General features: G+C 40.4%; 1 protein-coding gene across 2 annotated transcripts in view; it reads right to left on the bottom strand.

Moving 5' to 3' along the window:
- Positions 1–2,744: 2,744 nt before the first annotated feature.
- Positions 2,745–14,113, bottom strand: part of rab3c (RAB3C, member RAS oncogene family) — a 165,307-nt gene continuing 153,938 nt past the window's right edge. For both annotated transcript variants that reach the window (XM_060823589.1, XM_060823558.1), the window contains exon 5: positions 2,745–7,243. In XM_060823589.1, the coding sequence (XP_060679572.1) occupies positions 7,056–7,243 (188 nt within the window). In that variant the 3' untranslated portion in view covers positions 2,745–7,055. The remainder of the gene's footprint in view (positions 7,244–14,113) is intronic.

Raw genomic sequence — 14,113 nt, 5'->3', positions numbered from 1 at the left:
TCTGCATTCAAGACCTCCTCCACTTATCTACATAAGTTATTGGCACCAATGTGGATCATGATCTTTGGCTTTTCATGTCCAACCGTATATAGCCACGTGAAGTCATTCCACGATATCTTTGACCTTGGCACCAGGTAGGCAACATACTATTCTGGAGTCACATCTAAGGCCAAAACAAATTCCTGCCTGTTTTCCTGACTCTTGAATCTCCAAATAATACCATTCTTGAACTTTTCCTCTTCCCCTCCTGTCCAGTTGAGCTGTCCATGGTGCCACAAACATGGCTCTGCCTCTTCTCCGATGAGCCAACCCTTATCTGTATCCAACACACAAAGTGATTAATGAGCTGTAAGTCAGAGGACTTCTGCATGACTTGCATGTTTTTCTTGGACAGACACATGCTATCATTTCCCTTTCTGTCTCCTGTTTCCTTGTTAGTGGTGTAGCCACCTCTCTGAATGTACCGTACATGTAGCTCTCAGACTTGCAGATGCACCACAGTGACTCCAGTCACAAAACCTAGAATTTGGAGTCAGCAATGCTCCAATAAAAAGCATACTTTCCACATGACTTTGCTACCCTGTCATGCCCTAACTTAACTTTGCTTTTAAACATTACAACTACTGGCAAACTCAGGGGAGGTGATGGTGTAATGGTACTGTCACTAGAGCAGGCATCTATATGCTGCAACAATGTTCTGAATGCAATAGAATCATAGACTCTCTACAGTGTGGAAGCAGCCATTTGGCCCATCAAGTCCACAAAGACCATCCAAAAAGTATCCCACCCAGACCCACCCCATCCCTGTAATCCTGCATTTCCTATGGCTAATCTACCTCACCTATATAACCCTGTATACTATGGGCAATTTAGCATGGCCCATCCACCCAACCTGCACATTTTCGGACTGTGGGAGGGAAGCAGAGCACCCGGACAAAACGTACACAGATACAGGGACAATATGCAAGCTCCAAGCAGTCACCCAAGGTGGAAAAGAATCCAGGTCCAGACACTGTGAAATAGCAGTTCTAACCAATGAGCCACCCTGCCATCCATAATGAGGACATGGATTTAAAACCAATGTAGTAGATTGTGAAATTTGAATTCAATAAAAATTCTGAAATACAAAGGTGTGATGGCCACCACGTGACCACTGTCAATTGTTGCAAAAACCCATCTGGTTTTCACTAATGGCCTACAGAGAAGGACATCTGCCATTCTTACGTGGCACCAAACCCACAGCAATGTGGTTGACTCTTAACTGTCTTCTGGTCAATGAAGGTTGGACAATAAATGCTGGCCTAGCCAGAGACATCCACATCCCATAAGCAAATTTTAAAACCCATACTGGGTACTGATAAATTTCCAATAAAGTGTTCCTAAAGCAATTACTCACCAATCAACTCATGAATTTCCCATGTTGTCACTGATTTTATCTCCTAATCTGGTGAAGCAACAACTGCCACAATCACTTCCTGTTTCACTGATGTCTGCACAGTAAGTGACAAACCTTACCTTTATAGGGTATGAAAAGTCAGCCTGACAGCTTTCTTGTGATTTGACTGTTTCTTGCAATGTTTTTATTCCGGTGTCCTCTACTTAACTGCTGTTCTGGGTGCTGTTCACTGCTTTTCATGTGGTCCTCCTTTTGCCTGTTCTTCCAGACCCAGCTGACTGTCTGACATTACAATCCATTTGGAATAAACCCCAACCCTGGAAACTGATATGCAATTAGAGCTGAATTTGGAACAGGCCGAAATTCCATTGTTTTTTATTCATTCATGGAATGAGGGCATCACTGGCTGTGCCAACATTTATTGCCCATCCCTAATTACCCCGACGGCAGTTAACAGTCAATTATATTATTGTGAGTCTGGAGTCACAGGTACGCCAGACTTGGTAAGGATGGCTGTTTCCTTCCTTAAAGGACATTAGAGAACCGCTTTTTCCCCAACAATCAATAATGGATTAATGGTCATCATCAGATGCTTAATTCCAGATTTTTAAAATTGAATTCAAATTCCATCATCGAACCTTGGTACCCAGAACATTACCTGGGTTTCTGGATTAACAGTCCAGTGATAATACCAGAGTAAAAAATGAGGTCTGCAGATGCTGGAGATCACAGCTGCAAATGTGTTGCTGGTCAAAGCACAGCAGGCCAGGCAGCATCTCAGGAATAGAGAATTCGACGTTTCGAGCATAAGCCCTTCATCAGGAATCCTGATGAAGGGCTTATGCTCGAAACGTCGAATTCTCTATTCCTGAGATGCTGCCTGGCCTGCTGTGCTTTGACCAGCAACACATTTGCAGCAGTGATAATACCAGTAGACCATCACCTCCCTGGTCCCAGAACTCAAAGTAGAGAAAATTGATAAGCTTTGTTAAACCAATAATGTTTGTACAAGCAAATTCTATACTTGCTGTTCACAAACAAAACATTGAATTGTGTCGAAAATAGTTTAGAAAGAAGTGATCCCACTGAATGCAGTGTGCATTACAATAAATAATGCTGACAAGTCTACAAAATAAATTTTTGTCTGAATTTAAAATCTGTGGTATTAGTGGGGAAGTCCTCACTCCATTTGTCTGAAGCTCTGTTTGCTGGTTCCATACAATCACTAGCTCATTAAAGTGCTTACATTCTGTTTGATAATGCTAACAATAATTTCAGAATTATAATCTCATATTTGGAGAGAGACATGGAGCAACATTAGAATACCAATGTGATTGATATAGTCTCTGCAAGTTTATTTTCCTTTCAAACACACATTCATTTACATTTTTCACAGACAAACACAAAATACCTGGTCTACTGTACAGTCTATAGATAACAAATTCTAACAAGAGGTAAAATATGCACCTACATAACCTTCAGGTTTAGACAACAACATTTTTTTTTATTTTGATGTTTATATAAAGGGATTACAACATTGATCAAACAGCTGTTTCAATAGGTCTATAATGACACCACCTCACCAAGTTTTCACAGGCAGTAAGCGTAATCCGGGGTGGGGGTTAAATTGTGTTGAATAGGATTTTATTTTAGTAACTAGGGTAATTACATTTATAATAAAACTTGCAAGCTTGAACCAATATATTGAAGGCAGTGGTTAACTTTGTAGAATGTACATATGTGGCAGTTCAGTTTCATGTTTGTCCACCAGAAAGACCTCAGTAAATACTGGCCTCTGTATCTCCAGTCTGCACAATATCTGTAAACCTTCAATTTGTAATAAATTATGTTCAGGTCAGACTGTTCCTGTTATGATACTTACTCAGCTACCTGCACCATACTATCTCATTTAAATTACAGCATCAGATGAGATCATAAGATATATAATTCAAGATCAGCAATGACAAAAAGAAATAATTTTGTACAAGGCAAGGGAAGGGATATTTATGAGGGGAGTGCAATTTTTTCACTTTGGATGCCTAATGTCAGCATTAAGCCATAAGTCAGTCATAGCACAATTATATACACAACAAATCTCTTTCCTCTATCCCAGTGAAATGGCTGAGCTCCAAACACAGAAGTATCAGTAGTGTGGTTTTATTTTCTATTTTCTACCTTTCTTGTGTGTTTGGGTGTAAGTATTGGTTTTGTCTAATAGAAACAGGATGTAAATGGTCAAAACTTATTTTATAGGGAATTGGAAAGTCAGTATTTTGAGGAGTTTTATCCCATCAGTCTCAGCAACAAGTGCCTACTGTATAACTCACAGTACTGCTTGATCCCAGAAAAATTTAACAAATTACTACTGTACAACATACCCATTCCTTATTGGTAGTCAATAATGCAATTAATTCTAAGACTTCAAGATCCTTGAGGATTGTGTACTAAAATGAAATTTCACGCAATCAGAAGCCCATTCACACACACAACAGTTCAATGTACATTCATGCACAGAAATAATTTTCCTGGCACTAACATAAAATTGTCACTGAAGACCTCATACATGTTCAATACTTTTGCTACACAGACAAGCTGTATTTTTCAAAATAACTTTACATAGTGTCACATACATTTACACAAGACCAGCAATGTCTCTGAGGATCTGCAAATCACACACCATGCTAGCAGATTCTGGCTCTAGTATATCACATCCAGGGCTTGATTTGGTATCTACACACATGAAATATATTCAATTCCTGGAGGCACTGAACAGCTATGAGGTATATCCCTTGTGTTAGAGGACAGGTTTATGAGGAAAAACTAGAGAAATGTAGGCTCTTCAACTCTGAATGGAAATGTGTGAATAGAATCTTATAGAGTTATAAAAGGTAATACAAAATGTAGAAAAACATTACACTTATACACTGCACTACAAAGTAGGTCAAGAGGAACAGATGTTTACTGGTGAAATGCAATTTTAAGACTGATGTTAAGAAGTTCCTTGACATTCAAAAGTTTTCAGTGTTTGAAATGGACTATGAAAGCAAGATCATTGAAGTCATTTGAGAGGCTGTTAAGCATAACCATGGAGAGACTAAAGATTAATGGTAAAGGATGAGTCAAGTGGACTCCCTTAAATATTTGCTATACGATATTATACATTGCTGATTTTTAGTGAGTGGAGTGGATATTTAGAATGTTTTCTTGCCTGTTCAATTTGAATAAAGTGTAGCTTTATTCCACAAAGACACAGTAGGTGAATTTTCAAGAAGTCCTCCCACTTGCTTATTTATTTGGCAGATGAGATGTGGGAAACCTTAGGAAAACAACTCAAATTCACTCCTATGCTTTACAGTGAGGAAATTCTGAATATTACATTTTCAAATCTTTTTCCAACAGAGTTAAATGATGGAAGCTAAATGTCATCTTGTTGAAGATGCTCATCTAATGTATCAGTGATTTGCAAATGGCTAGATAACTGACTGTTCTAATTCAAAGTGAAAACTGATATGTTACTAAATGTGTTTGACTTCAAGTCCTATAGTATGTAACTTTGCACAGATATCTGCATTGAATTAGAGATGCACTATATATTCTGAAATATTGCACTTATTGGCCTATTGTCCCTCAATAGAGGCTACACAAAAATATAAAACGCAGATTATTTCAGCACCTATCCATCATTTTACACTTTCTTCCATCAGACAAAAATAAAAATTCAGACAGCAGAAAGATAACGCTTGTTACAGTTAATATTACACATTACATAATACATCATCATTTGAAGGTAAAAATAGTTATTTTGTAATTGGTTTACTTATGTGGTCTAAATGCTGGAAAAACACTGCTGAGATTGGTGAGCTACCAAGGAAGTGGTAAATTAGCAATACATTTTTAAGAAGAATACAACTTATCTTTAAGACTGTTATGGGACATGATTCTTTTTAAGAGATCTACATTCCATCTGTGGCAAAATAGAAAATATCTCTAAGATTGCAGGGAATAGGACTCCTGAGCCGAAGCTTATACACTCTGTCAGTTTGTTTTTCTCTCTTTATGTTTCCTCCTTCTTTATTATTACCTCCCGTCCTGGGGTGGCATCAGCGATGTCCAGCATGAAGCCAGCACAGACCCCTGGCCTCAGCGCGGACTCCTGGCCTCAGCGCGGACTCCTAACCTCAGCGCGGACTCCTGGCCTCAGCACTGACTCCTGGCCTCAGCGCGGACTCCTGGCCTCAGCGCGGACTCCTGGCCTCAGCGCGGACTCCTGCTCTCAGCGTGGACTCCTGGCTTTGAGATGAAGTCAGTACAGGCTTCTGGCCTCAAGGTGAAGCCTGGCCTGGTCTGGAGGTGAGGGCTGGCTTGGATTGGAAGCTCAGCTCGGCTTGGATTGGAGGTGAGGCCCAGCCTGGACTGGACGTGATGTCTGGCCTGGACTGGAGGTGAGGCCCACCTGAACAGGAGGCCAGCACAGGCTCATCCCCTCCGTCTCCTCTGCTTGGAAGGTCCTTAATGCTGGACTTCTTATTTCTTTAGCTTTCTAATTTATTCCTAGGAATCTGTACCTGGGTACCTTTGCACTTAAGATGGCACCATAAGTGGCAACTTTGTAAATTTTTCACCATATTCATGTGAGTATGTGTGACAATAAACCTAATTCTAACAGCGGTAAATTACAAATGAGGCTGGTTTGAAACAGGTAGCTGGGGATTGGAAACTACACTTACCAAAACCAAAGTTACATTGTAGGTGCCAACTGTCTAACTTATACTGTATCTAGGACAGGACACTGGAAATGTATACTTGGGTACATAATACTTAATATTATGACAGTGTGTCAGTAACATCTGTTTCCTCATAACATTTTAGCAGTTTCAAGTTTTTCAAGTATCCTCGAGATCCAGTGGATTGGCTGACCATCTTTGAACACTGTTTCATATGTATCTCACTCTTTGATTTGTGAAATGGCTTATTGGACATGGCTCTGAAAATCAGGACCTGATTCTGCACTTAACACATTGTATTGGCTGTGTCAATACAAATAGGCAACATATTCACATTGACATGAATGTGATAGCTAACTGTCATCTGAGGCTGCTTGCAAATATTTTGCAAAGCTTCTTTTTCTCAAATACTTATTGATAATTTCTCCTATAAATGATGGATAAACATTTACTACTACACACAGGATATTCATTCAAATATTCAAACTAATTTCAAGTAAGTTAAATACATACATCTCATTACTGAATTCACAGTTTTGTGCAGACTGAGGATAAGGTGTTTATTATTAATTTATCATTGAGGGAATGCTCGGAAGGCCACATGAACCTAGTAAGCAGGGAGACCTAAGAAATTTAGAAATATAGTACACAGAATTTAGGAACCCACTGTTCCTCTTAATAGTCACATAAACCTTGAATCTACGGAAAATTGCAGAACCAATACCAATATAAATAAAGGTTGGCTAAGTGTCAGTTTTAATGCAAGAGGTCTTGGGAAACAGTGCTGTGCACAGACTAGCAAAAAATAAATATAGATTGGTTTGTTTAATATTATATAGAGGCCACACAGTAACATTTTCATGGACTAATAACTAAGGACTAATCTTTGCAATATAGACACAATTTGATTTCTTCATATGTCTATGATCAAGTCACTAACATCCGCAGTTTTGTTGCTGTGGAGGAGGATTCTCTGTGAGTTTTGTGTTTTGTTTCCCTGCAGCAACAGTAGGGTCTGTGTCCAAGCTTTCCGACATCTTCTCACAGATTATGTCAACAAGACGTTCAAATGTTTGCTTTACATTAATGTTATCCTTGGCACTGGTTTCGAAAAATTCAAAGCCTTGTGGAAAGAATAGAACATATTAGCTTTTCAATTAACAGTTGCTAAACAAATGTACAGAAAGAGCAGTCTGTGTGCAGTATTTCTTTGTTTTATTTTCCCTTTCTCTGGTTCAGAGGAAAGATTGTAGATATACTTTGCTCAGTTGCTATAAAGTGCGTGAATGTTACCCGGAGTAATTGTTAAAATCACAGTAAATTAACTTGGCAAAAACTGCTAATCTTGGCTTAAAAGCTCCTGACTGAGCCATTTTGAAGATTGAGTACCCACCATCTTAAGGACTACAGGTTTGCTTTCGGTCTTTGGCACCGATTTGACTTTCAGCCTTTGTTTTGTGAAGGCAATGATTCATGTTCCAGGAGGCTCCCAAGTACTCCCCAGTACATGTGAGCTCAGATGGTGAATACTAACACCTTATTTAGTATTGGGAATATTCTCATCAGATTGTCACATATAAACCATTTGCAGCAGGAATTATTGGATATTAATCAACTGTGGGACCTCTGATCTTTTTCTAAACTGTAACTATATTAATCTGTTCAATGTAAATAATTTTCTGATTACAAAAACAGCAAACATCACTGACTATAATCATCATATCATTATCAGTAAATACCCAAAATAACATCAACATAATCCATTTTGGTTTCAGAGCGGTATTGAATTTTTAAAAAATTTCTAATATTGGATATCACTAAAATTCTGTAAATATTTTTGAAGATTATCCTCATTGTTATTGTTCAGGTCTCCTTTTTGCTTTAGTTCTGTAATTATCTTTGGCATGCAGGTGTGATATGCAAGGCCATAGCTTAATGGATACTAGATTCTTGGGGTAGGTAATATCAAAAACTGGTGGTGAGGCGTATGATATATGAATCATTAACTCTAATAGGCACAACACTAATTATCTCCAGCAGTATTTAGTAATTTTGCTGTATCTAGCTGAACTAGAAGTTAAGATAATTATACCAGCTCACTTGATGAAGTACCTGATTTAGCTGAATGAGTTTTTGAAGGATACATTTTGCTATGAGGAATGAGGCTAAGTGCCACATATACTGAAGTTACTTTGAGTGATTAAAATGAGCATACAACTTTGTTGCTTCTGTTGCTTCTAGCTATTCCTATAGGAGATCTGTTCACCTCTTTATTACAGCTCATCGGCAACTGTGACATCCATAATCCAATGATGCCTGGGTTAATACCTCCTTCTAGTGCCCTCTGAAAGATACCCTGTGTAGATTTTCAGCTCTGACCAAATGGTTAAAACAGTGACATTCTCTTCTTTAGAGTTCTTTTAGCCTTTTCAATTTCAAATATCCCTCCATCATTGTTAATGTCAGTAAAGGGAAACTTTATCAAAAGTCTTAGCATCCACACTTCAAAGGCTTCTATTGTTTTCCACAGAGCTTTACTTATTGACCAGGTTACAGTGGCCTAAGACAACTTTATCGAACTTAGCATCTTATGAGTTTTTCCCTCACTTCAAGCTTCTGTTTTCTTGTTAGCATATCCTTTATATTCAGAAAGTTTCTTCTGCCTACCTCTGTCCTTTTCCTAAATTGACATTGTATTGACCTTCCTCTCGTATCAGTTGTCCAAAATTCACAGTCTTTGTACAGATATATCTTGTGATATACATTATTGCATTCACTTTTAGCCTGAAAATCTTTGATTACTTTGAACAGTTCTCAATCAGCAATCTCCAATCTCCAACAATCTAACTGTATTGGCACCATCATCTACTCTTTCCCTTGCATTTCTTTGTTGCGGTTCAATCTGATTTTGTTCCACTACTTATGGGCGATCCACATTCAATTTGTTTATTTGTTCATTCTGCTAAAGTGGAACCAACTTTATGTTCACTATCTTTCTCAGTTGTCAAAGCATCTAGATTGGCTTTCAATTCTATGTTTAATCTCGAGTGTGTTCTCACAGAGTGAAAACTTTTTTTTAATCTGTAAACAGCAATGGAGAATATATTATTAAAATTGTACTGGGTTGGATCATTTGGTAGGGCTGATTATACCACCTGACTCCCTCCATCTCTTATAAAACATGTCTGATTTAATTTCCAATGAAATCAAAAGATATTGTATTCCTTTAATTACAAATGCATCAAAACAATTGGGTGCCTGTTTTCTTGGCCGGTATTTCTTTTTTCTTCCATAGTAGACATTCCACTTTAACCACTGAACAGATTGGAAATACAAATGAGAAATCCAGACTTGCACTGGTGACATGCAATTTAGACTGTTAAAAGCCATCAGTGTGGTGATAAACCTCTTTACACATTCAAATTATGCCACTAGATACACAATAGCCTACCTAACTATTTAAATTTTTCAAAAGAGACCTCTTGAAATAACATTCAGGATTGGATGAGCTACTTTATCCACTTCAGGAGCTGGTTTAAATGTCTTGCGAATCTCAAAACTTCAAATGCTTCTGTTCTTTCACAGAATCCAACCTTTCCCATATTCAAGTGTAATAATTACCCAGTTTTAATCAAAAAGTACTTACTCATACATCCTGACTTTCTGGCCAAACTTTTATATGCTTCCATGGGTGGCCCATGGGAGGAGTGGGGATGGGGGTTGGGCAGGGGGTGTTGTTGGTGGTGGTCGAATTTGGTGTTATATTGGTAAGGCCAGCATCATCAATATCTGCACACGTTGCCGGTATTTTACCCAGAGAAGAGTATGTATCAGATATCACTGTACATTAATGCACATTTTATTATCAAAGCAATACATCCTAGTGACTTGCTTTGATCCTTACAATTACTATTATGTTGGTATTGTTTGCTAGCTCAGATATTGCTCCCTCTAGCCCTGGATTCAAATAATTAATGTAGACAATGAAGAGTAGCAGCAATCCTGTATGACACTAATCCCCACTACAAACATTCTGGGAAGCTACTGTCAACTCCCACTCTGCTTCGTCCCTTGTACCTAGTTACTGAATCCAATTTTGCATCATCATACCTTGCAATTTCATATCCATTAATCTTTTTCAGTAGTTTTCCCCATTTTTTTTTGTGAATCAAGTCATAAAATCATATTGGTCATATCCAGCGCAATACCCTCATTTATCTCTTCGAAGAACTAATCAGATTGGACAAACATGAGCAATTTTTAAAAAAAATCCATGGTGTCTACTTCTTAAATAAAACAAAGAACTGCAGATGCTGCAGTTCTGAAATATAAAGAGGAATTGCTGGTGAAACTCAGCAGGTCTGGCGGTGTCGGTGGTGACGTTATTCTGATGAAGCCACTGGACTCGAAACATTAGCTCTGCTTTTTCCATACAGATGCTGCCCAGAGTTGCTAAGTTTCGCCAGCCATTTTTGATTCCTGATGAAGGGCTTTTGCCCGAAATGTCGATTTTACTGCTCCTCGGATGCTGCCTGAACTGCTGTGCTCTTCCAGCACCACTAATCCAGAACCCAATTTCTGTTTCTATGTCTACTTCCTATTTGCTTTTCATTGCGATATTTTGCCATTTGATTTTTATAATGTGTCAAATGAGCACTCCTTACGCTGAGATTTTGCCTCACATCCTTGACTCTTCTACACAAGGAAACATGTTTAGATATAAATAGAATTGACATAAGAATTGGGAGCAATGTTCATTTGGATTACATCAGAAGTAAATATAATAATGATTTGATTCTGTAAAGAGTGACACGGTGGCTCAGTGGTTAGCATGGCTGCCTCCCAGCACCAGGGACCCAGTTTCAATTCCGGGCTTGAGCAACTGTCTATGTTGAGTGTGTTGATTCTCCCCGTGTCTGCGTGGGTTTCCTCCGGGTGCTCCGGTTTCCTCCCACAGTCCAAAGATGTGCAGGTAGGGTGGATTGGCCATGCTAAATTGCCCATAGTGTTCAGGGATGTGCAGGCTAGGCGTGTTAGCCATGGGAAATGCAGGATTAAAGGTATGGGGCGGAGCGGTAGAGTCTGGGTAGGATGCTCTTCGAAGGGTGGCGTGGACTCAGTGGGCCGAATGCCCTGCTTCTACACTGGAAGGATTCTATGATGACGATGCAGTAATGACATCAGAGTCACACAGTCAAGCAGTGGGATCTAGAAGGGGGCAGAAGAGCCTGAACCTATCAAGAAGTTGAAGGATTAGCTATTCCAGTCAGGATCATAAACCTAAGTTTGCTCAAGACATGATTAAAAATTATTCACTTCCCATTAGCTGTCTTCTGTACTGGAGATTCCTGGACAGGAACCTGCTGTTAGGAAGTCATCCAGAAATGCCAGAATCCAGCAAAATAAGTTACCATGGAAACTACATGCCTTTGGGTGCAGTCAGTTGCTGTGTTGTGTGATTTAAATGTCCAGCAGTACAGTCAGACACTTTGACAACTTCTGCAAAAGGTTAGGTAAATAAGTAACATGCAGAGTTAGGCTGCCAGTCGGTTAAGACCTCAGGGTGGCAGTTAAGACCATAACTAGACCATGAAAAATAGGAATAAGGACAGGCCATTTGGCCCCTCCATCATTCAATAGGATCATGGCTGACCTGACATACCTCATGTCTACTTTCCTGCATTTTCTCCATTACCTCGGTTCGCCCACTGATCAGGAACCATCTACCTCAGCCTTAAATATACACATGGACTCTGCCGCTACAATTCTCTGTGGCAAAGAGTTGCAACCCTCTGAAAGAAGGAAGTCTTCCTTAGCTCAGTCTTAACTTGGTGTCCCTTTATTCTGAGACTATAACCTCTGATTCTAGACTCTCCCATGACGGGAAACATCCGCTCAGCACTTTACTCTGTCAAAGCCCTTAAAAATCTCACAAGTTTCAATGAGATCACCGCTCGTTCTTCTAAACTCCAATGAGTAGATTCCCAACCTGTTTAACCTTTGCTCACAAGACAATCCCTCCATACCAGAGATGATCATAGGAAACTTCTCTGAATTGCCTCCAATGAAATAGTGTATTTCCTTAAATAAGGAGACCAAAACTGTGCATAGTGTACCAGGTGTGGTCTCACCAGCACCTTGTCCATTTGCAGTCAGACTTCCCTACTCTTATATTCTAACTCCCTTGAAAAGAGGGGCCACATTCCATTAGCCTTCTACCTGCTGCCCTTGTGCTATCCCTATATGTTAAGTTGTGCTATCCCTATATGTTAAGTTGTGCTATCCCTTGTGCTATCCCTATATGTTAAGTTCCCAGTTTTGATCTCCTTGTAACCATGTTTCCGTAATGGCTATGAGATCATTTTCATTTACTTCAAGTCAATTTGTCTAACTTATTTCAAATGGTTTGTGCATTGAGATACAAAGCCTTTAACTGTTCTCAAATCTGATTTCCTGCACTTTTATAGTTTCTTGGTGCAATATGATATTCCCACATTTTATTACTCCCTTTTATTTTTTGGTAACAATCAGCCCCATCATTAACCTGGAATTCCACCTTTTCATTTGACTTTGATTTTCGAATTTGCCATGCAACTGAATCCACTGACCATCCCCCAATCCAGTATTTATTTCAAAGCTCTACCTACCTAATTAAGATGCCAGGTAAGTTATGGAGTGATTGGTTAGATTAGGGTTGTGGGTGGATGAATTAGGCAGACAGAGGGATAGGAATCGGGTAAGTTTATTTAGTTACATTGTGGGACATGGGCTTCACTGGCTAAGCCAGCATTCATTGCCCACCCTAGTTGCCCTTCGTGGTGAGCTAACCTCTTGAACGGCTGCAGTCCACCAGCTGTGGGTTGACCCACAATGCTGTTAGGGAGGAAATGCCAGGATTTTGACCCAGAAACAGTAAAGGAACGATGATTTACTTCCAAGTCAGGAGAGTGAGTGGCTTGGAGAGGAACTTGCAGGTGGTGATATTTCCATATATCTGCTGCCCTTGTCCTTCTCGGTGGAAGTGGTCGTGGGTTTGGAAGATGCTATCTAAGGATCTTTGGTGAATTTCTGCAGTGCAGCTTGTTGGCTAATCAAGCTTAGATGATAGTCTTGAGGGTTGAGGGACTGGGATGTCTGATGTGGTAGAGGATGGTTGAGGATTGCTGTTGAGACAGGGAGGGTATGTCGAGTTCAGGGAGTGAAGAGGGAGGCTTAATTCAGGCCAGTGACTTGGTGGTGGTGGTGGTGGTGGGGGTGGGGGGTACTGTCAGTTCCAGGAAGTATACGCAGTATAAAGGGGGAGCAATGGGTGATATTGGGTCCTGGTAGGACTCTGTTGTGAGGAGGGTCTGGATGGTGTCAGGTCTGGGGAATAAAGCCAGCATTAAAGGGTGTTGGACTGGGAAGTCATGTGGGTGTGGGGGTGTGGCTCTGGGAGTGTGGGGCTAGGGTATGGGGAAATGGGGGTGGGAATGGGGTTAGTGCAATGGGGTGGGGTGTTGCTGTGGCAGTGTGGAGATGAGGGTGGGGGTGTTAGGGGTGTAAGAGTGTGGGCGTGTTGATATGGGATGGGGGTGTGGTGGTGGAGCTTGGGAGTGTGGGGAAGTGGGGGTGGGAATGGGGGGGTGGGGCATGGTGAAGTGGGGCTGTCGGATGTGGGAGTGCTGTTGTGGGAGTGTCGGGATGAGATATGATGGTGAGGTTTTGGGAGTGTTGGAATGAGGGTGAGGTGCTGGGGCTGTGGGGATTGGGAGTGTGGTTGTGGGAGTGGTAATGGAATTAGGGATGTGGGAGTGTAGGGGTGTCAGCTCCAGCTGGGTCACTTTGGGGATGAATGAGTTGGGAGTGGGTCTGGGGAAATCTGGTCAGAGAGAGTTTGCTGGAATCTGAAAAGTAGAATGGCCCAGGGGTAGTGTAGGTCTGGGTGGGGGCTAGGGGGTGTCAGGGTTGTTCATTTTTCTTGTTATTTTGGACTTAGACCAGGAGGTACAAT

Source organism: Hemiscyllium ocellatum, chromosome 1, assembly GCF_020745735.1.
Source record: "Hemiscyllium ocellatum isolate sHemOce1 chromosome 1, sHemOce1.pat.X.cur, whole genome shotgun sequence".
Lineage (NCBI taxonomy): Eukaryota > Metazoa > Chordata > Chondrichthyes > Orectolobiformes > Hemiscylliidae > Hemiscyllium > Hemiscyllium ocellatum.
The sequence above is the reverse complement of the archived record's forward strand: the minus strand, read 5'-3'. Positions and strand labels throughout refer to the sequence as shown.